The sequence below is a fragment of the Engystomops pustulosus genome, chromosome 1 (assembly GCF_040894005.1).
Source record: "Engystomops pustulosus chromosome 1, aEngPut4.maternal, whole genome shotgun sequence".
NCBI classification, from domain to species: domain Eukaryota; kingdom Metazoa; phylum Chordata; class Amphibia; order Anura; family Leptodactylidae; genus Engystomops; species Engystomops pustulosus.
Window position 1 is genome coordinate 131,653,996 of NC_092411.1, and position 22,041 is coordinate 131,676,036.

The 22,041-nt window shown below is 39.2% G+C and overlaps 1 protein-coding gene across 2 annotated transcripts; it reads right to left on the bottom strand.

Moving 5' to 3' along the window:
- Positions 1-5,676: 5,676 nt before the first annotated feature.
- Positions 5,677-21,375, bottom strand: FKTN (fukutin). Of its 2 annotated transcripts, none has more exons than XM_072153726.1 (10): positions 21,276-21,375; positions 16,265-16,451; positions 16,112-16,171; positions 13,427-13,630; positions 12,324-12,601; positions 11,481-11,613; positions 10,588-10,717; positions 10,371-10,504; positions 7,243-7,370; positions 5,677-6,037 (listed from the first exon to the last, which is right to left on the bottom strand). In XM_072153726.1, the coding sequence occupies exons 2-10, from the start codon at positions 16,370-16,372 to the stop codon at positions 5,824-5,826; spliced, it is 1,389 nt and encodes a 462-aa protein (XP_072009827.1). In that variant the 5' UTR covers positions 16,373-16,451; positions 21,276-21,375; the 3' UTR covers positions 5,677-5,823. The 2 variants fall into 2 exon arrangements, with proteins under 2 accessions (XP_072009827.1, XP_072009818.1); XM_072153717.1 differs by lacking the exon at positions 21,276-21,375 and adding an exon at positions 19,417-19,566.
- Between the last annotated feature and the right edge of the window lie 666 nt (positions 21,376-22,041).

The following is a 22,041-nucleotide window of genomic DNA, read 5'->3' on the forward strand; positions in this document are numbered from 1 at the left end:
AGCTGCAGTTTCTAAATACACGGAACCCCCTTCTTCCATACCAAATCCCGGAACAAGTTATGGAAACTGCAGAACCAGTATTTAGGAATCCACACTGGGGCATTATGTAAGATATTGAGCAACTGCGGCACTAGTAACATTTTGATTAGATTGGTCGTGCCAAGAGCCGAGATGGACAACTTGTTCCAAACTAAAACCTTATCCTTAAAAACCTAATAATGGCTGTAAGTTCAATTCTATGTAGTCCTCCACTTTCCTGGTGATCTGGATTCCTAGGTACCGAAATTCTGCCACTATAGGTAGATCTCCTACTGAGAGGACCGGCAGAAACATCTGGTCAATCTTCATAAGAACAGACTTAGTCCAGTTAATTGTCAGTCCCAACTACCTACCGAACCGTACAATCATATCCAACACCACTGGCAATGTGCAGTCTGTCTCTGTAAAAAATAGTAAGATGTCGTCCGCATACAATGCTATACGATCTTCCCTTGTCCCATACCGAAATCCCGACAACTCTTCACTTTGACGGACCATGCAGACTAAAGGTTCAATCGCCAATGCAAATAAGAGCGACGATAGCGGGCACCCCTGTCTAGTACCCCTCTCGAGATAAAAATTATCTGAAATCGCTCCATTGACCCTAACACACGCCACTGGCACCCGATATAACAGCTGTATCCATCTAATAAACATGGGGCCAAACCACATCCTCTTGAAGACCGCCCAAAGATATTCCCATTCAACACTATCAAATTCTTTGGCAGCATCTAGTGATAGTATAGCTCTCCTTGTAAAATGATCAGGGTCAATCTGTAAGTTTAACATAAGACGTCTCAAGTTCTGTGCTGTTGATTTGGACAGCATAGAGCCTGATTGATCCGCATGCACTACTGTTCCTATCACCTGAGTCAGTCTATTAGACAACACCTTCGCTAGTACTTTCACATCCGATGTCAACAAAGATATCTGCCTGTACGAATCCAAGAGCTGAGGATCTCTACCTTCCTTGAACAGCGTAACTATCAAGGCCTCATAGCAGGAGGGGGGTTTCCAGTATTATTAAAGGAGCCCCTGGGGGGTCTACAGTATCATTTGGGTAGCTCATCTCCAGTATTATAAGGGGGCTATAAGAGCACCATTATTATTGGTGGACACTGGGGGGGGGGGGGGGGGAGGGGGGACAGTCTTTGGCCTAACTAGGGAGTCTCCAGTATTATTAGTGTTATAAGAAGGCTCATTGGGGTTTTCAGCATTGGTGGGCTTTGGGGGTCTCAAGTTTTTATCTACTGTATTAAAAGACTGTCTAGTCATACTTTGCAACTATTGTTATTTGGCAAACAAAAAACTGGGACAAAAAAGAAGTGCCTAAACACTGTCTAAAACCCTTGATAAATGTGGTACAGGCAGTTTTTTGGTGCACATTACAGATTGATAAATCTGCCCCAATGTGTGAACGCACTTGAATTGCATTTTGAAGCATTGCATTACATTGTGGTCCCCCTTGATCTCTCATCTCTGTCCTTGTATTGTGGGCTGTCATCTCTTTCCCTCATTTTATTTAAATTTATCTGCAAATCAGATTATTTGTTTTGGGATACAATTAACACATCCCCTTTATTCTTAGGGTTAGTAGGATCTCTGATACACGAAATTTATACAGTTTGATGAAAAAAAAAATCAAAATTGTTGCATAAAAAAGGCTTGCATTGTCAGAGCCAGACACCTGTACAGAACTGAGCATGTTTATTTGTTGTGGGACATGCTTTTATTGATATCATTTTGACAACTTCACACTCTTTTGATCACTTTTTATAAAAAATTTTATGGGAGACAAAAAAGGGGAGAAAGTGTCATTATTTTCTCTTGCGTTCATGACAGGAATCATTTTTATTTATTTTGACAGATTGGGCATTTTGGGATGCAGCGATTCCTAACACGTTTATGATTTTATTTGTTTATATATGTGTTGTAGGAATGACAATCAGTAAATGTAATTTTACAGAAAAATGGGAACATGGAACTGTAGGCTGTAAGAAAGAAAAAGGGGACATGGTGCAGGATATAGAAAGATGGGGGCATGAAGGTTCAGGTTGGTAACAGAGAGGGACATGAGGTTGAACCTAGAGAACATGGAGCTGCACGCTGTTAAAAAGAGAAAAACATGGCTGTGAGAAAGTAGGGGACATGGAGGTGCTGGCTATGTGACAAGGAGTGGTCATGGGTTTGCAGGCCTACAACAAATCCCCTAAATATGGAAGATCACTACACTCAGCTACGTTCATCCTTACATGCCCCACAAACTCCATGTGCCCAGCTGTAAAACAGAGCAACATCTCACTGCTACACATAGTTATAATAAGGACCCAATTTGTATTACCGCTCAGCCTGTGAATAGAGCACCATTAATCTGCGACCAGATTCCTTTAAAGGAAATCTACCATTAATTATGATAAACCATGGACTGTGGTAATCTTATATTTGTTATCCATGACCTCCTTTCCCCATTTTGTGTGAGGGGTCCACACTGCTAACATATACTATCTATCTATATATTGTACAAACATACACTACGTCCATGTTGGCAGTATTTGCCTTTCCAACTTTTTCTTACAACAGAAAACTGGCATACAAGACAGGATAAATCCCCCCTTGTGTGTATGAGCAGGAGTCCTCTACCTATAGGAACCCCTGCCATACATTTACTCATCCTCCTTAGGAATTCTACACTTGAAAGCTATTTAGTGTGGGACCAACAATGAGGAAAGACTCAGCTTTGATGTCGTGTAATAAGATAAAATATGTTCCAGTGCAAATGAGTACCTTTGAACCTTGTAGCCGAGTATTTCCTTTGTTTTGCTGACTTGGTACTGTATTTTCTGTTTGGGTTTTACACAAGCTCTGTTTGTTATTTATTGGAATTGACTAGCACAAGGACGGAGTCACATTGGGTTTATTTCACATCAGTGATTTTTCACTGAAGCCGTGTTGGCTTATAAGCACATACAGATTTCTCTTCATGGCTTCAATGGGGGTTGTTTATCATTAGGAAGGCTCCCTAACCCGAAAACGGTGCAAAGTCTGCCAAAAGTGAGTAGCGCGACCCTTGGTAAATAAGCCCCATTGTTATTTGACTATTAACATTGTAATGACGATTCAAATGCATATAGTTCTTTTCTATAAAAGTCTGAATCAAAAAATAAAGGCTAAATTATTAAAAAGATCTTTACTTATGCATTGTTAATATTACTTGTATCATAATCCTAAAGTCAGTAGTTTTGGAACACCATGGAAGACTGGACAACCCCTTTTAGCTAGCTGTAGTCTTGCTCATGCGCAGAAGACAAGGACATTGGTGACCATGTCCCAGCTTTTTACACAATTTCAAGAACAGGAGAGGGACATAAAATATCTGTTGGCAAAACAGATAAATTTAAAATGATGTGATGAGCCATGGACTTCTAAAACAGATTTTGTAATATATATGCAATAACTCTGGTCACACACAAATATATAACTTTTCCCTATGGTAGACACAGGATTAGCCATTCTGGTGATTATGTCTGTGCTTTAATTCTTTTTTTTTAGCATTTAATCAGGCCAAAGGTTAAAGCAATATCCAGAAGCCCAGTTGCTACGCATTTAATGGACACTAGTAAAAGCCACACCTGCCATGTCCCTTTCTGTAGAGTCCAGACAATCAAGGATTTATTGGTGTGACTTATGCCAGAAAGGTCAGTGTATTGTCCTGTGATTACAGGGTACACGAGTTCACATTTCAATAAAGAGAATGGAGACAACACTGCAATTGCTGCTATTCTGACAGATGGAAGTATTCTGGTTCAATCTATACATGCTACAGTATATGTTCATGACCAAGTACATACAACCCATCAAACAAGATCAGATTTAATAATGACAAAAAAATCCTAATGGTTAAAACATGTCATAAACCAGTGTAAATACTAGAAAGGATTTTAAATACATTTCCAAAAAAGACACCATAAAGTAGCTGTTTGAATGAAACTTTATTTTGCATTTATAATAATATCTGTAAGGGATTACAATATTAGAGCAAATTTATGTTTATTAGGAAACACGGTTTAGTTGAAAGGAGGCTCTGGGGATCGGATAATAAATGCAGAGGTTACCTAATTCATAACATCAGTAGTTGGGGCAGTGTGTCACTCCTGAGAAAGGCAAGGTTGAAGAGTTCACCAAGTAACCTCTGTAATTTAACCCAAACTCTGGATCACAAGCAGAACTTGGATTCAACAAAATTTAACTGTGTGAGCTGATTTTAAAGGACATCTACCACCAGGATGAAAGACTGTATGCAAATGAGCTTGAGGGGCACCAGGCTGCATAGGTGCTAAAGGAGCCTGGAACCCATCAGGCTCATTTGCATACAGTCTTTCATCCTGGTGGTAGATGTCCTTTAATTAGATCAAAAGTCCTGTCTGGGTTATTCAACGTTAAAGTGTGTGCGCTTGTATCCTCAGCTACGTCTTGCCCTCCTGTTGCCACCTGCTAAACAACCTAATAAGCTCTGGGGAGGCAACAGAACCCTATGGGGAGCGGGTTCAACATCCCCAGCCTCTCTGAGCAGATACGTCAGCAGGAGAAAGGACGCTGGTGATGTAACTGTCTATATAAGGAAAGTGACATCACTAGGGAAACATACCGTACATTAGCAGCAGCCAAACACTATCTGCTGCTGTTGTTCACTCCTCCCCATGCATTCAGGGGGAGGAGTAGTCACCGGTCACCTTACCCCACTATACTTCTGTGCCATATGTTGTAAGGAAATGTTGGGGGGATTCCCGATGTGAAGTAAACCCAACCTAATCCCAACAACTCTGAGGAATTAGAAAAAGACCTATATAATGGGCAATCTATCAAGACATCCATCTAACGTGATAGTTGCCTGCGTATTTGCAGGCTCGTAGGAATAAGGGACTTCAGGACAACACTACATCATGGATGTGTGGGAAAAAATAGGTCTGCAGAGGAACTGCCTACACAAAATGGTGGTAGATTTTGGCTGCTTAATTTTACTCTAACTACATTAAAGCAATCTTAAAAAAATTTCCATCAAGCTACAGTTCTACATTATCATACTTTCCAGATGCCAGAGTAAAGGAATTTCACTGTGTTTGTTATTCTGAATATCCTCTAGATGTTTATTGCAAAAAGACCACACATTTTTCTAATGTGATCGGAATACTTTCTCCAACTTTCTTTTTATTAAAATCACTTTCCTAACTCCATACAAACATATACGGCTGCATAAGACTTTAGAATCCATTCCCTCTGACTTCTGAGTCTATTATAAAATAGTCTGATATTGCAAGATCAAAGCAGAATGAAGAAGCCTCTTTGATTTAAAAAAAAATGTGAGTATTGTGTCTTAGAATTAATTGTAATCTTTATTTCCCTGCTTGTATTGAAGAACTTGTGTTCTGATAATGACTCATTATTTATTTCTGTGTCTGTCTGATAATACAGAATTCTTTATATGTCTGGAACTGCACAAGGATGCAAAACATATCTGCTTTGGCGTTTGTGGGAAACCAATCATTATAAGGTGGTTTTAATATTATAAGCATCATTTCTATATTACAGTACGGTAATAAAAGTATTGTCAGTACTTTGTGCTAGCAAAATTCTACGCAGGTAGGTGGCAGTGCGTACTATGGTTGAAAGAAGAGCCTCAAAACGTAATCTTCATCATTCCTCTTCCTCCATCCTACACCAGCAATGAAAATAGTTCAATTTCAGATAAAATAACATTTAGGGTAAACACAATCTAACAATCTTTGATTAATACAATTGAATGACTTCATCCCATTCATCGACAGGCCATAGTCCATTAGGCTGAACATTGGAGGGGGAGTTTTTCCAGTCCCAGACTTTAACAGGGACATTCCAGTTCTTGCCATAATTTGCTTCTAAATAATCTATAGTTTCACATGGTACTTGCACTTTAAGCTCCAAAAATTCTGTCCAGCAAAGTGTAAATTTTGGGAACAGGTATCTAAAAATTGAAGAATTAGAATAAAACATAGTATTTACAATTTCTCACAATAATGTCATAAAAGTATTGATCCTGTATTGAGTTACAGCAATTCTTAAGATGTAGCCCTAATCACAACCAAAAACAATGATGTTGCATACATCACAGTAAGGCCCTGTTCACATTTGCTAAAGTGCAAAACACAGTGACAAGACAAAACAAACAAATAATAAAGTTAAAGATACAAAAGGCAGTGTGAACAGGAGCTAACTGAGTATTAAAGGAAATCTACCATCAAAATCAAGCATGATAAAACAGGGGACTTACTCATAGATCCAGACATTCTGACTGTGATAATCTTCTTATATTTTTTATCCATGGCTTCCTTCCTTCTAAAGCCCACTTTTATAATTATGCTAATAAGCCTGTGGGGTTACCTTAGCCCCTCTGTGATCTGGCTTTACAGCCTGTTACACTGTCTCACCCTCCCCCCTGCTCCCTCAGCACTTGTTCAGTGAGCAGGAAGTGCTTCCTTCCCCCTATGTACAAAGTTATATGCCAGAGGGCGGAGATGAGGGAAATACATTGACTGGGCATCAAGTGCAAGCTTTTTGTTTCAAGACCGCAACTAGTACTTGCAACATTAGAATACCAATGCTTCATATGTTTTATATGGCACATGAGCCGATTGAGTTGTATATATGTGGAGCATTTTCTACAGAGAATCTCTCACTGTTTCAGCTTGTCCTCATGGTGTCACCCACTGTGTGTATCTCTCACAGTCCAACTTATTGACAGACACAGGACGAAGGGAGGGAGCAGGATGAGTCATATCTCTCCTAATGCAGGCCCCTCCTTTTCATCAGTGCTCAGACATGTAAACAAAGAATCACGGAGACACTGCGGACAGCACAAATGTAAATCATTTGATGACCATTTAGGGATTATTATTAATGTAGTAATGGCGCATAGGCAACTTAAGTAACAGAGAGGCCAACTCCTTTAATCATTACTAGCTATTTCACATGCAAAATCTTATCCATAGATTTTACCAGCAAAATTACCATTATAAACTTACTGCAGATTATTGATTTACTTTTCCAATCACATAAAAGTCAATAAGCGTTTTCAAATATACAAACAGCTTCTACTTTAACCAGGGTGATTTGGCTTTAACTAAATTTACAGAATATAAGACAGAAAGTCACAAACATAAAAATTCATACTTAAATTTTTTGCCACTTTTGGCTTGTGTGCCCCCGTTCCACATATAGTCGTCTTCTTCATAGAAGAAAAAAATGTCAAGTTTCACATCATCTTTTCCAAGAAAAGAGAGTTCCAGGCTATCTTCAACCTGAAAATGAGAGCAAATCAGATCATTTCTGGACTGTCTGACACCAGTGTTTGTTATTTAAATACCGAAACCCATAACTCTAAAAAAGTCCCCTAATGCATCAGGAAGTTTAGGATGGATTTTTCTGAAATAACATCTAACATAAAACAATAACAGTTCTTTGCACAGCATATTAAAACCTTCCAGATCAAGTTTCAGTGCGGTGGTCTCATGCTAAAAAAGAAAAATCAAACAATATGCAAATTAACTATACATGATAGGGAAGGGAAGAGCTCAGACCGCTCTCCAATCCAAGAACCACAGGTCTAGTGATGTCCTGGAACACAGTACAGGCAGTCCCCAGGTTACGTACAAGATAGGTTCTGGAGATTTGTTCTTAAGTTGAATTTGTATGCAAGTGTATGAAATGTATATTTTATAATTGTAGCCCCAGACAAATTTTTTTGGTCTCTGTGAAAATTGGGTTTTAAAAATGTTGGATTGTCATAATAAAGCTTCATTGCTGACACCATTGGTAACTGTTACAGCTGTTTATTGTAGCCTAGGGCTAAAGTACAGTAAATTACCAAAATCCAGAGTTCTGTAACTAGGGGTCGTCTCTAAGTCGGGTGTTCTTAAGTACTGGACCACCTGTAATGTCAATCACAGCAGAATGGGATAGTCATTGTACGAATCTGAATGTATGAATGTATTTCAGCTTTCCCATCTAGACAGGAGAGAGGGAAGTAAAACTTGTTTCTAAATCACCTGGGGCTTGCAATTCCGGACAATCTCTTTAATGTTCTGCCTGAAAATGTTACCATTTTGTCTAATGCAACTACATCCTACTGATGTCACATGACATCTAGTTGAACCCTGATGAATTTTTTATTTGGAAATAGACAGATATATTTGCAATTAACCCAGAAATTCTATTTTTTCAATGTTTTACCAAGTTAAAATTTATTTATGCTTTAGCACATATGAGTATTTACCACATGTAACATAATCCACTTACATTTTATAATGCAATTTGTCAAAATCTGCGCCAAGATAGATTTACATTTTGGGGCAGATTCATCAAGCAGTTTTGGACAGCATTCTATTGTAATTTGCGCCAACAAATACACTTTAAATACGAAAAAAGGGGCATGACAAAAAAAGAAAATCAAGCAAATGTGGCAAATTCGTCTGAAGTTTTCTAGCATAAACTACATCAACTAATCGGAAGTGCAAATCACGGCTAGACAAACTTGAAATACAAGCAGTCCCCTACTTAAGGACATCCAACTTACAGATGACCCATAGTTACAGACGGACCCCTCTGCCCACTATGACCTCTGGTGAAGCTCTCTGGATGCTTTACTATAGTCCCAGACTGCAATGATCAGCTGTAAGGTGTCTGTAATGAAGCTTTATTGATAATCCTTGGTCCCATTACAGCAAAAAATTTTGAAACGCCGATTGTCACTGGGGCAAAAAAAATTTTTGTCTGGATCTACAATTATAAAATATACAGTTTCGACTTGCATACAAATTTAACTTAAGGACAAACCTATGGACCCTATTATGTATGTAACACGGGGACATCCTGTACTTTATGGCTTCATTCATACGTTGCATTTGCATTGCGTTTATAAACAGTAATGAGCACTCCATGTTTTGCATGTACACAATGGGGCTTATTTACTAAGGGTCCAAGGATCGCACTTTCATTGGCTTTTAGAAATTTTTGGGATTTGCACCGCTGTGACAGCTATTGAGAAGAAGATTGTGTTGCATGCGATCGGATTTTGGAATAGCGGCGTTGGTTTCATGCGACAGAAATCGGGGTGGCGGGCCGATTCAGACTCAGCGCGGGATTTAATATTCAAGTTGTGTCGCAACCAATCCACTTAGATACACCGGGAAGAAGATGGTGAACTCCGGCGGACCTGACCGGGGAAGCGACAGATGCAGGAAATCGAGGGCGCACGATTGCAATTGGGCCGAGCCTCACCCACTTGCGATTGCAATGGGTTACTAAACGCAATGTACATGCAACTTATGAATGCAGTCCATGTGTTCACATTGAATTCATGAATGTTATTGTATTTATTTGTATCTTTTATATTAATGAATTTGGTGTTTTTTTTTCCAGAATAACTAAATAATTATTATTATGGAATATAGTTTTATCGTGTGAACCTATTTTATATGTTAGATGTTGCTCCGATTCCTACCCGTCTTGGTCTGTCCTTTCATTAATTAAATTATTCTATGTGTTAGCCTTGTGCCATGGCGTTTGCCTCTCTCTCTTATATGTATTTTGGGAATACATTATTTACACTATCCATGGATAAAGCATATTAAATAACCCTTCTCAATCAAACTACGTTTGCTATCAGGGACCTGCTTTGTACTTACACAGGCAGCACAACTGTGAAATAACACTGCCACCTGCTGGATAATAATATAATAACTCTTCCCTGGTTGAACTGAAGCTCTACTGTTGATGCTGATTCAAAACTTAAGCGCCAGGATGAAGGACTGTATACAAAATGAGCCTGAGGGGCTCCAGGCTTCTCAGGGTCATTTGCATACAGTCTTTCATCCTGGTGGTAGATGTCCTTTAAATAGGCCCTTTATAAAAATAGAGATAACCATAGTCCTGTAAAACTTCCCATTTTTATTAGAATCTTTCAACACAAGTTTTTTTTTAGATTTTTACTGCTACCCAGTTAAGATGTCCATTTGCAGAGTAGTGTCAGACAGAATATAATGCATGGTGAAATGTGAGTAATATTCTTTTTTTTCTCAAATTATTTTGGATAGCAATTAGGTTATTGTCAGATGACTAGTTTCTTGCCAAGTTTTATTCTTTTAAATAAACTTATAACTATTTGACTATTTAGGTTTTCTTTGACTTAGCTTTGTTACTGCTGCATCAGTTTTCTAAACAAACAATACAGAAATTGTAATCTATAAAACAAAGTAAAAATTTGAAAAATATGTAGGCATTCCAAAAAAAAACAGACTAACTTTGCCGAATTTGTGCTTCAAAGGGAGTCCGGCCTTCTGAAATGCTGGAACCAGATCAGGTTTGTAGTTCTGTATAAAAATTCCTAAATCCACATCCTTACTGTAAGGAATGATGCTGCACTGTCGATACCAACCTATTAAACAGAGAAGATGAAGTAGCGGGATATGATGATTCTAACACTTTTGTATAATACTTTAGGTAGTGGTATTGTATTACCTAAACATGTGCCGCTGCTGATCCAGAAACTGACACCTAAGGAGTGTAAAGTTGAGGCTGCCAGGTGTAAAAGCGCTTTGGCTTTTTTTCTAAATTCAATTCCTTCCAATGATGTGTCTTCAGGATAGAGCTAGAGAGAAATATAGTATTTTAACAAAACCACCAGTAAAGGGACTATCTCAGCAGTTTTCATTTTAAAAATGAATTATTTTTTTATAATCTGTTTTTATTTTATGATCATATATTTTTGTTCATGATTATGGGGCCTGACTCTATTATGGAGCATGCAGCAATATTCTTTCCAGCAGCCTAAGGGCCATAGGCAGCAATAGTCTAGAGCCAACTCACTGAGATATAGTATAAAGAGTATAAAGATTTTTCTAGACATACTGTGCAGATAGGTGTAATAAGCTGTGACATCATATTTTCTAAGTAGTGGATGTAATAATGTTTAAGTGGTGTTAAACCGGTTTAACACAAAACAAGTTAGGCCCTATCTACAGGATAGAGCCTAACTTTCTGATCGGTGGGGGTCTCCCACAGATCATAAGAAAAGGAGTTCCGATATACCACCGTCAGACCCCTCATTTGAAAATTGCCAAAATATATATACTTTACATCATAAAAAAAATCTATTTTCCCCACTTTTTGTAACATTAAAAAGTCCTTTAACATTTCTTAATTTTTCACTAGCTTTATGTGTCACAAAACAAATGCTGCTAAAATGTTTAAGGTAGCAGAGCAAAAAAAAGAATTAGGGCCCTTACACCAATATGCACGAAAATTCAATCAAAATACCTGGTTGTGATAGCCTTTTAAGGTCTAGTCATTAAAGGGTGTATGTAATAATATATATTGAAGACTGGAGGACAGAAATGGATAAGTAAAACAACCTTAAAAAAAGATCGAGCTTCTTTGTAGCGACATTCTAAAAACCTTGAATGTGAAACCGCAGATAAAAACTGTAAGGGATCTCTTGGTATCTTCAACTTTAATCCATCTACAGTCATATGAACCAGATCAGAACTGTAAAAGAAAAAAAAAATTGCATAAGTTGTATTGGATGGATAAATTGGTGGAATGGCACAGGAGAGGAGACAATTGTCCATTTTGGTACAACTCCTTATAGACCTGACTGTTCAATTGTTACCCAATATGTCCCATCTCATAAAAGGTCGACTTGCAGGAGAGAAAGGGGACAGAAGCACAAATATAGTGTAGCATTGTTAAATTATTATGAATTTATGAAGTAGGTGCTCACATTTGCAGGTTGTGCCCATACAGGAGATGGATGTAGCTTTGTATATTAGTCATCTGCTGCTTTGTGGATCCTTCTGGGCTTTGGTTGAGGGCTCAGTGTGTATCCAGAGAACAGATCAATGTAGTTGGTATTGGAACCGAATAAAAAAAATAATAAAATGTTTCGGACTTGGATTGAGTGGAATGACTTCATCCGAGTCAGAAAAGTGTCTTTTACCTGTACACAATTATTTTTAAATAAAATCACTAAGAAGGATTTCACTGTATGAAGTGGATTTTTTTTTTGGTTCGAATCCAATAACAATGACATTATTTTCTAATCCAGACCCCCATAGAAGGTGGCAATATCGTAAGATAATTAGTGTTATTTCTAACATCGCCTTTGTATTTATAAACACCAAAATATCTTAAGAGTAATGTTTCTTTAGCAGGAAGTTCTATGATGGCCTCTAAAAAAAAATAAGGTACAGCCTTACCTACTATAAGCCCCAGCATATCGGCCAAACTGAAGCTTTCTGAAGGGTGCAAACTTTCTATCCATATTTCTCTTTAATCGTAAAGGTCCATGCCACAGGTAGTTACCACTCCTTTCATAAAAGACTACTAAGTGTATTGTGTGAGCAGCCATCTTGAATAAATAATGAAGAGGTATTTCTGTTCCTGAAAGATCATCCATCCCTTCCAGTCGTGGATCTCTTCCTTCGTATTTCTGCCACTGAAATCCCAATTTTTCTGCAGCTCGAAAAATACTGCCCTATAATACATTTTAAAGGAGTAGTGGTGATAGGTTGTCAGTAACATGCAGGAATTACATTTATACAGACTTCTGGTATAGAAATATTATGTTTGGCATCATACCTTATATGCAACTTTGAGAGTTCTATTAGTATAGCAATTGTAGGAAATTAAATTCTACACAAAGAGAATGCAGACTTCAATTTAAGAATACAATTCTCCTGGCAGGAAACTCATTGGAGGGGGTAACTCCACTTTGCTTTGGGAAAGTTAATATATCTAAGGCCCCTTTTCACACACACATGTATGCTATCCGGACCGGGACCTGGGAGTCGAATACAGCCCACTGGAGAGGTGCAGGGGTGAGTGATCCACAGGAAGCCAAGCAGCTGGGCCACACATATGGCAAAAGATAGAGCATGCTTTAACCTTTTATTGGAGATGCACAGTACAGCACAACAAACTTCTCTGGTAAGAAGTTAGCAGCTCCGAGTGCTGTTTTTCAAGCTGACAGGTCCTCTTTAAACTACTAGCACCCTTAGGTAGGGTAGAAAAGGATCTTAAAATAGGATCTTTTATGTTAAATCTTGCCCCTTGACCTATAAAAAATCTCCCCCAAAGTCATGTGAGAATGAGAAGAGTCATATTGTCATCTTGAGGACGAAATGAGTGCATCAATTCCTATGCCCATTGTGCTCTATAGAACCTAGAACTATGAGGTGGTATCATATTTAAGATAATAATCTCATCTTTTAAAATATGTAGTTCTGTGAGCTACAGAACCAGAGATACATGCAGTTTTCACAATGTAGCAATACTTCATCTATACAAAGAGTATCCTCACTTTGTGTTCCCATATCTTGTCTAGTAGTCCAAAAGTAGTGACGTCTCTCGCCTTGCAGAAATATTGACATCCAGGTAGCAAACTGTCTGGTGAGCTCCTCAGCTGTTCAATGTCTTTGCTTAGAAGTCCCAACATGTGAGGATCTACTAGAAAAACTGGCACCTTGTGGTTGGAAACCAGGTTTAAAAAGGTCTTTACCACTCGCTGTTTGGAAGGAAAGCGAAAAATTAGCACATTTCAACTTCGTAAGCATCTAACAGTATACTTTCTTATTAGTGGGGACAGTGCTAGGATGAGATATGGTGTTTATATGGAAAGCCCTTATACTTACTATGATACTAAGTAGTGCTTGTTTATAATGGTAAGTTTCATTGGCATCCAGGGCTTCATTCTTAGCTGCAACCATCAGCCATTGTTGTAATGTACATTTCTAACAACTTAACTGATATTCTATGAATCAATGCATTTCCAAAATACGCATTAGAATACTGGGAATAGAATACCAGTATTAGAATACTGGGAATTCTGCTGTGGACAGTAACACAGAAGTGGATCCAAGCCTGACCTGAGAGACATTGTAACAGTGTGTACTTTGATACAGGCAGTCCCCGGGTTACGTACAAGTTAGGTTATGTAGGTTTGTTCTTAAGTTGAATATGTATGTAAATTGGAACTGTATATTTTATAATTGTAATCCCAGCCAAATAGTTTTTTTGGTCTCTGTGACAATTGAATTTTAAAAATGTTGGGTTGTCATAAGAACCAGGGTAAACTTTATTGTTAAAAATAAACATTCCAGACACCTTTGATAACTGTTATAACTGTTTATTTTAGCCTAAGGCTAAAGTACAGTAAATTACCAACATCCAAAGGGCCGTTTGTAACTGGGGGTCGTCTGTAAGTCAAGTGTTCTTAAGTAAGGGACTTACTGTAAATAGGATCATTTTATCACTTAGCACTGCTAGGCATCTTTATTCTGCCACTTTCTACCAACATATTCTGATTCTGAATATAAAAGTGGTAGAGATTAATACCATGTCATACTTAGTTTTAACAATATCCCGTATTGTTCAGCTGAAAGTATGCAACTTTGAAGAGATTTACCTCACTTTTATATATACATATATAAAATATATATATATATATATAAATTAAAACAAAGGTGAAGCCCACAGATTAGTTCATTAGTAATTTTTTTACGCTCCACATTCAAAAATCTATAACTTTTTTATTTTTCCATTTAAAGAGCTGCATGGGGGCTTGTTTTCTGCGTAACAATTGCACTTCACGGTGTTCGTATTTAATATTCCATGCTATGTACTGGAAAGAGGGAAAAAAAATTCCAAATGCAGCGAAATTGGTGGAAAAAATGCAATTGTGTCATTTTCTTGTGGGCTTGGTTTTTACGGATTTCACTCTGTGCCCCAAATGACATGTCTACTTTATTCTATGGGTCAGTATGATCACGGGGATAACTTTTAATGTGTTTTAAGACATTTAAAAAAAATCAAACCTTCTCTACAAAAAAACCCTTAATTTCACCATGTTCCGACGGTAACTTTTTCATACTTGGGTATTTGCTGTGTGACATGTAATTTTTTGCAAGATGAGATGATGTTTTCATTGCTACCATTTTGAGGACTGTGCGATATTTTGATCACGTTTTATTACATTTTTTTGTATGTTACCGTTTGGCAGTATATGGGAAGTTTACTGACTATTCATTACAATGTGCCACTGGCACATAATAACAAATGGCCAGAAAGCGTACAGACTTGGGTCTTACAAAGACCAGAGACAGTCATGGAGACAGATGATGTCACGGGGAACGTTGATCTAAACCAATATGGTGGAGCCCATGCGCAGCCAGCTTTATACCACAGCCGGCAGATTTGCTGGTGGCAATCAAAGGGTTAACTAGCACCGGGTGGGTGTTTGCTGAAATATGCAGCAAACACCCACCTTGTATGGAGAGGGCTTAGCCCGTGAGCCCTCTCCATATACCCACAGCTGACATGTGACGTAAGGGGTTAAATGGACTAATGATGGCTTTAGTCCTGTGACAGACCATGCAAAACAAGTATTCAGGTATAGTATATTCTTGTTGAAGTATAATTTAAAAGGTGTGGAACATGCACACTACTACGACAGCATCTCATCAGCAAGTCTCAATAATAATAATAATCATTTTTATTTATATAGCGGCATCATATTGCGCAACGCTTTACAAATCATAGGGGACATATACAAATAAAATAATACATTACAGAGTACTCTATATATAACATATTACTAAAACGTCTTATCTGTATAGGAGCACTAGAAATAACCAGTTATAGTGTTTGTCCTGCACCTAAGCGTTCCAGAAATGGTGGAGAGCTATTCAACACTCCTCATCACATTGAATGGATCAGCGGGGCATTCTCATGCTTGGTATGGGTCCCTTTAGTCAGACTCCCACTTGTCATAATAAAACTTTGTCCAATAAGAATACAAAGAATAGAGGGTCTGCTAATTTGTCCCTGAGTATTTTCCATAGGAGACTAACCAAAGCGTCATCCTCTCTGGCAGTGACTGACAAAATAATAATAATAAAAAAAAGGATTGGTGAAGTAGCCCATTTATTCAGTTTTCGGGAACTATCTGTGCTAAACTTGAAAAACTTCCTGTTTAGTGTCTACTTACCCAGCGTGTACCATCTTGTACAGACAAACTTCCTTTCAACCTGGAGAAAGCAGCGCCATTCTAAACAGAAAAATAACATAATATAAAAGTGAAAATACTAGCTGACTGGTATAACAATTCACTGGCAGCATAGAAAAGAAAAAGGGTTCCCACCTTTCCAGATATGTAGTACCGGTAGTAGTACAGCTGAAACAATAGAAACAAGGTGCTTGCAGCTGTCAGCACAGCCAACACCACATTTTTGTTGACTCGTTGCATCATCCTGGACTCACTGATGTGTGATGGTAATTCATATCAACTGTGCTCATCATCCTCAGGTAGCATGGAGCATGCGTCCAAACTGTAGATTAGTTATAGTACGACTATTGTTAGCGTGATCATGACATCGAAAAGGAACGTTCTACCTGCATAGCAATTTTCTTTTATTAAGCACTTTTTATTAAACTGTTTTTCAAAAATAACCAAAAAAAACTCACCTAAACCCCTAAAATGGCAAGTACCTCCCAAACAGACTACTTATGACACAAGCAGGCAACAAAATTGGAAAGCCTCTGTCATTTTTCATTTTTTTTACTGAATTTTGTGTGAACAGGGGAGAAGTGGTCCACAGATCAATTTAGTTATAAAAGCAGGTTTTATATATTTGGATCTGATGGAAAACATTACAGGGGAGATTTATCATGTCAGTGCTCTGTGCACCGACGTATGATAAATCCCCGCTTGACCCGGCGGATACATAATGAGGCTTAGACCTCATAATGTTTACACCGGGTCCAACCTGCTGTAGTTTTGAGTAGAGATCTAAGAACGTTCTGCAGTGAATGTTTGCATATATTTAGAATGTGCGCAGGAACACAGTGCGCAAGAAATTGCAATTATTTCAGTGCTTCTACGCCAGAAACTCACAACAGTCACAGAACTGTGGAAGAGACTGGAAGAAGAGTGGGCCAAAATCACACCAAGGCAGTGTGAGAGACTAGAAATGCATACCTTCCAAAACAGGGACAAAGGCTGTGGCACACTTATTGAAAATTCCCTCGCTAAGTCACACCTTTTCCCCCACCCTTATGCCACCCCCACACAGTTCATTCCCGCCCATCTCCCGCTCACACTGTGGCTTCCTCATATTGTAGCGCCCCTGGCAAGTTCCCTTCATAATGTAGACATCTCCCCTTTATAATGTGCTGCCACCAACAGCAGCTCTTTATAATGTGTCCTCCCCCCTCCGGAAACAGGCTTGGGGAGCAGAGGCAGGGCTTAAAGGGAACCTGTCACCAGGAGACCCATTTTTAGCACTCCCCCAGTCCTCACAGAGCATAGTACATACACTGTCAAAGTGTTTTTGTATAAAAAATTGCTTTTACAGAAAAAAAGATATGTTATATTGTACCTTTCATTAGCATCTGCTGTGTGACTAGGCAGTTGCCAAATGGGAGGGTCTGGAAAGGAGCAGCCCCCCCCCCCCACCCTTGGGAAACATGTGACTTTTTCAAATATATGAATAACTCCCCACACTCGGGATTGGCTGTAGAGGAGCAGGGGGCGTTGCTAAGCCAAATGATGGGTGTTTTCATATATTTGAAAAGGTCACATGGAGAAGCTGTTCCCCAAGGGTGGGGGGGAACTGCTCCTTTCCAGACCCCCCCTTTTGGCAACTGCCTAGTCACACAGCAGATGCTAATGAAAGGTACAATATAACATATCTTTTTTTCTGTAAAACCAATTTTTTTATACAAAAACACTTTGGCAGAGCATGTACTATGCTCTGTGGGGACTGGGGGAGTGCTAAAATGGGTCTCCTGGTGACAGGTTCCCTTTAAGCCATCTATGAGGGAGGAGCTGGCAGCAGTCGTGTTCCACCTCCAGAAGGTGTGAGGGAGTAGCTGTGTCACTCACATCTCCTCTCTGTTCCGCCTCCTGATCCCGATGAAAGATTCTTGTCGGGACCCGCATGCAGAGGAGAAGTGTGGGACACAGCGGGAGAAGCTGGGACGTTCTCCCAACCGTTTGGGACAGTGGTAGTTTCTGTTCTATAATTATGATCATCATCATGCATTTACTTACAAATGTACTTTACAGTACATGTAGCATGCAGGTTCCCACTGATAAGTCAAAGAGAAAGGATGTGACTGCAAGCTAGTGCAGTGTACTGGACTTGTCTTAACCTATGCACTGTCCTTGAATAAATATTAGCCACTGAGGGTTGTGTGTCAAAAAGCCTGAAAAGTTCCCTTTTTTCAACTATTTCTCAATCTGCAAACTTGATCCACAACATGGGGTTCAACCTATCTAAACAGGAATCCACAACTTGGATGTAGGAATGATACAGCAGTCTATTCAGAGCTCCATTCACTTCCATGGGACCTCCAGAACAATGATCTCAATCATTCCTGTGAAAAAATACTTGTGCTCAACGGGGTCTCAAAAGTCACAAATTATGCTAACATGAGGACCCTTTTAAAGCCTATGGGAAACTTGTAAGAAGGCCCAAACAACAACAATATAAATGATAAACATTTTGTCCTGCAAAAGATTGAAGGGTGAAAGAACAGAAAAACTAGTTGAGTTATTTTGTAAGTGGATTAGGCCCAGCCATCTATTGTGTCTATCGTTCCCAATGCACAACTTGCCCTGTAGTGGATATTATTGTGGCTTCTGTCATTATGACCAGAGCCACCATGGGCAGTGCAATGTACAAGTCGCCCAAGTGACCTTTCCATGTGGATGAACCCATGCTTTCTGCGGGTAAATTCCTAATAGATCTGCTGCAGATTTCAATGCAGGAATCACTGCAGCACATCTGTTGTGTGTCAGGGCACGTTCACACGATGCGTTGCGTCACGTTTTTTTATGTGTTTTTGACACATTCCAAAGGCTTCAGCCTTGATCACATGCTGAGGTTACATTGCGTTTCCACTACGTTTGCTACTCTGCAAGTGATCAAGGCTGAAGCCTTTGGGATGCGTCAAAAACACATTAAAAAACGTGTTGCAACACATCGTGTGAACGCGCCCCGAAGGTGCCCCCATGTTCAGGTTTATCCATATGCAGGTGTGGATTATGGGTAACAAGATATCTCTGAAACAAGCCGCTCCTCCTCTTTTCTCTAAAAAACTGAATGTGGGAACAAAGCCTAATGGTAATTACTGCATGTGCGGTCAAATAATACATTCTCTCCTTTGCAGGTGTATTCTATTACAGGGAACCCATACAATTTATAATGTGCTGAAGCTGATGTTCTTGGTGACATATTGATGACTACATATGAGAACATAATCACAACCTCATCCTCCTTGGCATATTACCTGCAACCGTCCAGTCAGTGTCTGTCGCAATGAAATCTATGAAGCCGCTGCCGTAAAGCAGAGAGACGTAAGGATAAACATCAACGTCACTGTCACTTTAAGAGAATCCCAAAAAGCAAAGGACCTTTGCTGATGTCACGGTCATGTGATCAGTCACATGTGTGGGAGGAGTCAGCCTCTGCAGTATGTGAGCAGAGAGACGGGTGATGCTGTGAGTTGACTGTAGATAGGCTTAGATACTTCATTGTAGAATCTATCTCTGTTCATACTGTCCAAGGTAGTTGTCCTTGTGCATATAGTGTTACTACTAGTAGTACATTTGTAGCTCACGCTGTTGGCTAACAGTGACCAACCCCAGAGAGAATTAAGTATCTACAGTAATGAATGCACCAAATAGCATTCAATGCAAATAGATAATCCCGTCTGGGAATTAGTTACAGTGCAACAGCGACACCCAGTGACGCTAACTGGAAGTACTACTCACCATACAGTATACTATGGGGGAGATTTATCATGTGCAGGCAACTGATGCCTTATAAATCTACAGGCTTTGACCTGCTGATGTAGCTGGTAGGTGGCCGTATATTTCTACGGCAGGTAAAAGTTTGCTTAGCTGCAATAAGTGTGCCAGCTCCACTTTCTGCTGACAGGTTCCCTTTAAAGCTGGAGCATGGCGGTTCAGAAGGCATTGAGATTATTTCAGGGCTGCTACGCCAGTAAAGTTATTCACTGACTGAATTCCCCACACTGCCCATCAGGATATACAGAATCACATTAACACAACAGGTCATTTTCATTTTTTTCTTTAAAAATACATCATTTTAAAATCCACAACTTTTTTTTGTACAGAGCTGCATGAGGGCTTGTTTTATGCATAAAAAATTGTCCTTTCTAGTGATGGTATTTAATATTCCATGCCACTAACTGGGAATCGGGAAAAAATTCCAAATGCCATGAAAATGGAGAAAACATGCATTTGCACCATTTTATTGTGGACACTGAGCGCCCCAAATGACACATCCCATGTATTCATTGGGTCGGTACAATCACAGAGGTTCCAAATTTGTATAGGTTTTATTAGATTTAAATAGCTTTTCTCTCAATCTTTTGTATACATTTTTCTTTTTATTTAGCTGTATTCTGAGGCTTCATACTTTGATGTACAGAGCTGTGTACGGTGTAATTTTCTTCAGGACGAGTGGACTGCCTTCCATTTTGGGGACTGTACAGCTTTTAAATTTTGAGTGTTGTAAAATAGTGAAAAAGTGGCATCTCAGACATTTGATTGGTATTTTCTGTTTCAGGGGTTCCATGAGTAACCATTTATATGGTTTAACAGATTAGGACTTTTAGGATGTGCTGATACCTGACATGTTTATGATTTGCTTTATTTTTATATGCATTCTAGAAAAAAAGTGTGAATTGAACTTTTACCTCTGGTCTGATCGCTCATGTAATCTACTGCATCACAACTGTGTCACAGTATATTGTGATAATACAGCTCTTATATTACAGCCTGCCTCTGAGAGGCTATGACAAAGGGTGTTAAGTAACAGCCATAGGAGCCTTCCAGAGAATCCTTGATGTCTTGGCAACCAATAATCAACCCTTGTTGATGTTAACTGTCATGCTTGTTGCCTGCACCAATCAGCGCAGATTGCTGCATGCGTCTACTGTATAGTACAGCAGATATCTGCCCTGTATGAAGAGGGCTCAGCCCGTGAACCTTTGTACAGCCTTAAAGGAAACTTGGAACAAGGAATGTAATTTTTAGCTAGCCTATGCTACGCTGATTTTAAAAATGCCTTTGTCAGCATTCTGAATCATTTAGTAGTTTATATAAGTTTAATTCACATTACCTGGTTCCCTGCCAGCAGTGTCTGGCAAGTCCCAGGGGAGGGGGCAGCTGCAACCTGTGTGTGCCTGTGTTGGTTCCTCTCCTCCAGACTCCTACAGCTCCCTCCCCACTTCCTGTCATGTGCATTGAGCAGATACGGGAGGGGGATGGTGTGGAGAAGAGGAAGAATGCATGAGGAGACAAAGACAGGAGCTGCCCCTCCCCTTGGACACACCACATGCTACTCAGGTAATGTAATTAAACTTATATAACGTATTGACATGATTCAGAATGCTGGCAAAGTAATTTTTTAACATCAGCATTGCATCAAGCTATTGGAACTTGTCACAGGCTAAAAATGACATTCCTGCTGACAGATTCGCTTTAACTGCTTGATGATGTACATGTACTATGGGCAGTCCTTAACAGGTTGAAGAGCAAATCTGAGTTCACACCAATTTCAAGTTCAACACCAAGGCCGGTCCGCTTTGCGGCAGGCTCTAGTGAAAACTGGGTACCACTTAGACTCCGGTCCCGGGTGTCGGCTTACGTCGTCGTCGATCCAGAGGATCCACTACCACTGATTCTGACAGTCGTTACTAAATTCAGCTTGTTGCTTTCTCTCAAGAGATAAGTGACTTTGTAGTTTTCTAAAATGGGTAAAATATTTAGGATTAACATTAGAATTCCCTAATGTTTATATGCAACAATATTTTGACCTGATATTTTTCCTGAAGTTTTCCTGATAATCTGCCATGCCATAAGTCTATTTAGTTACAGCAGAAATG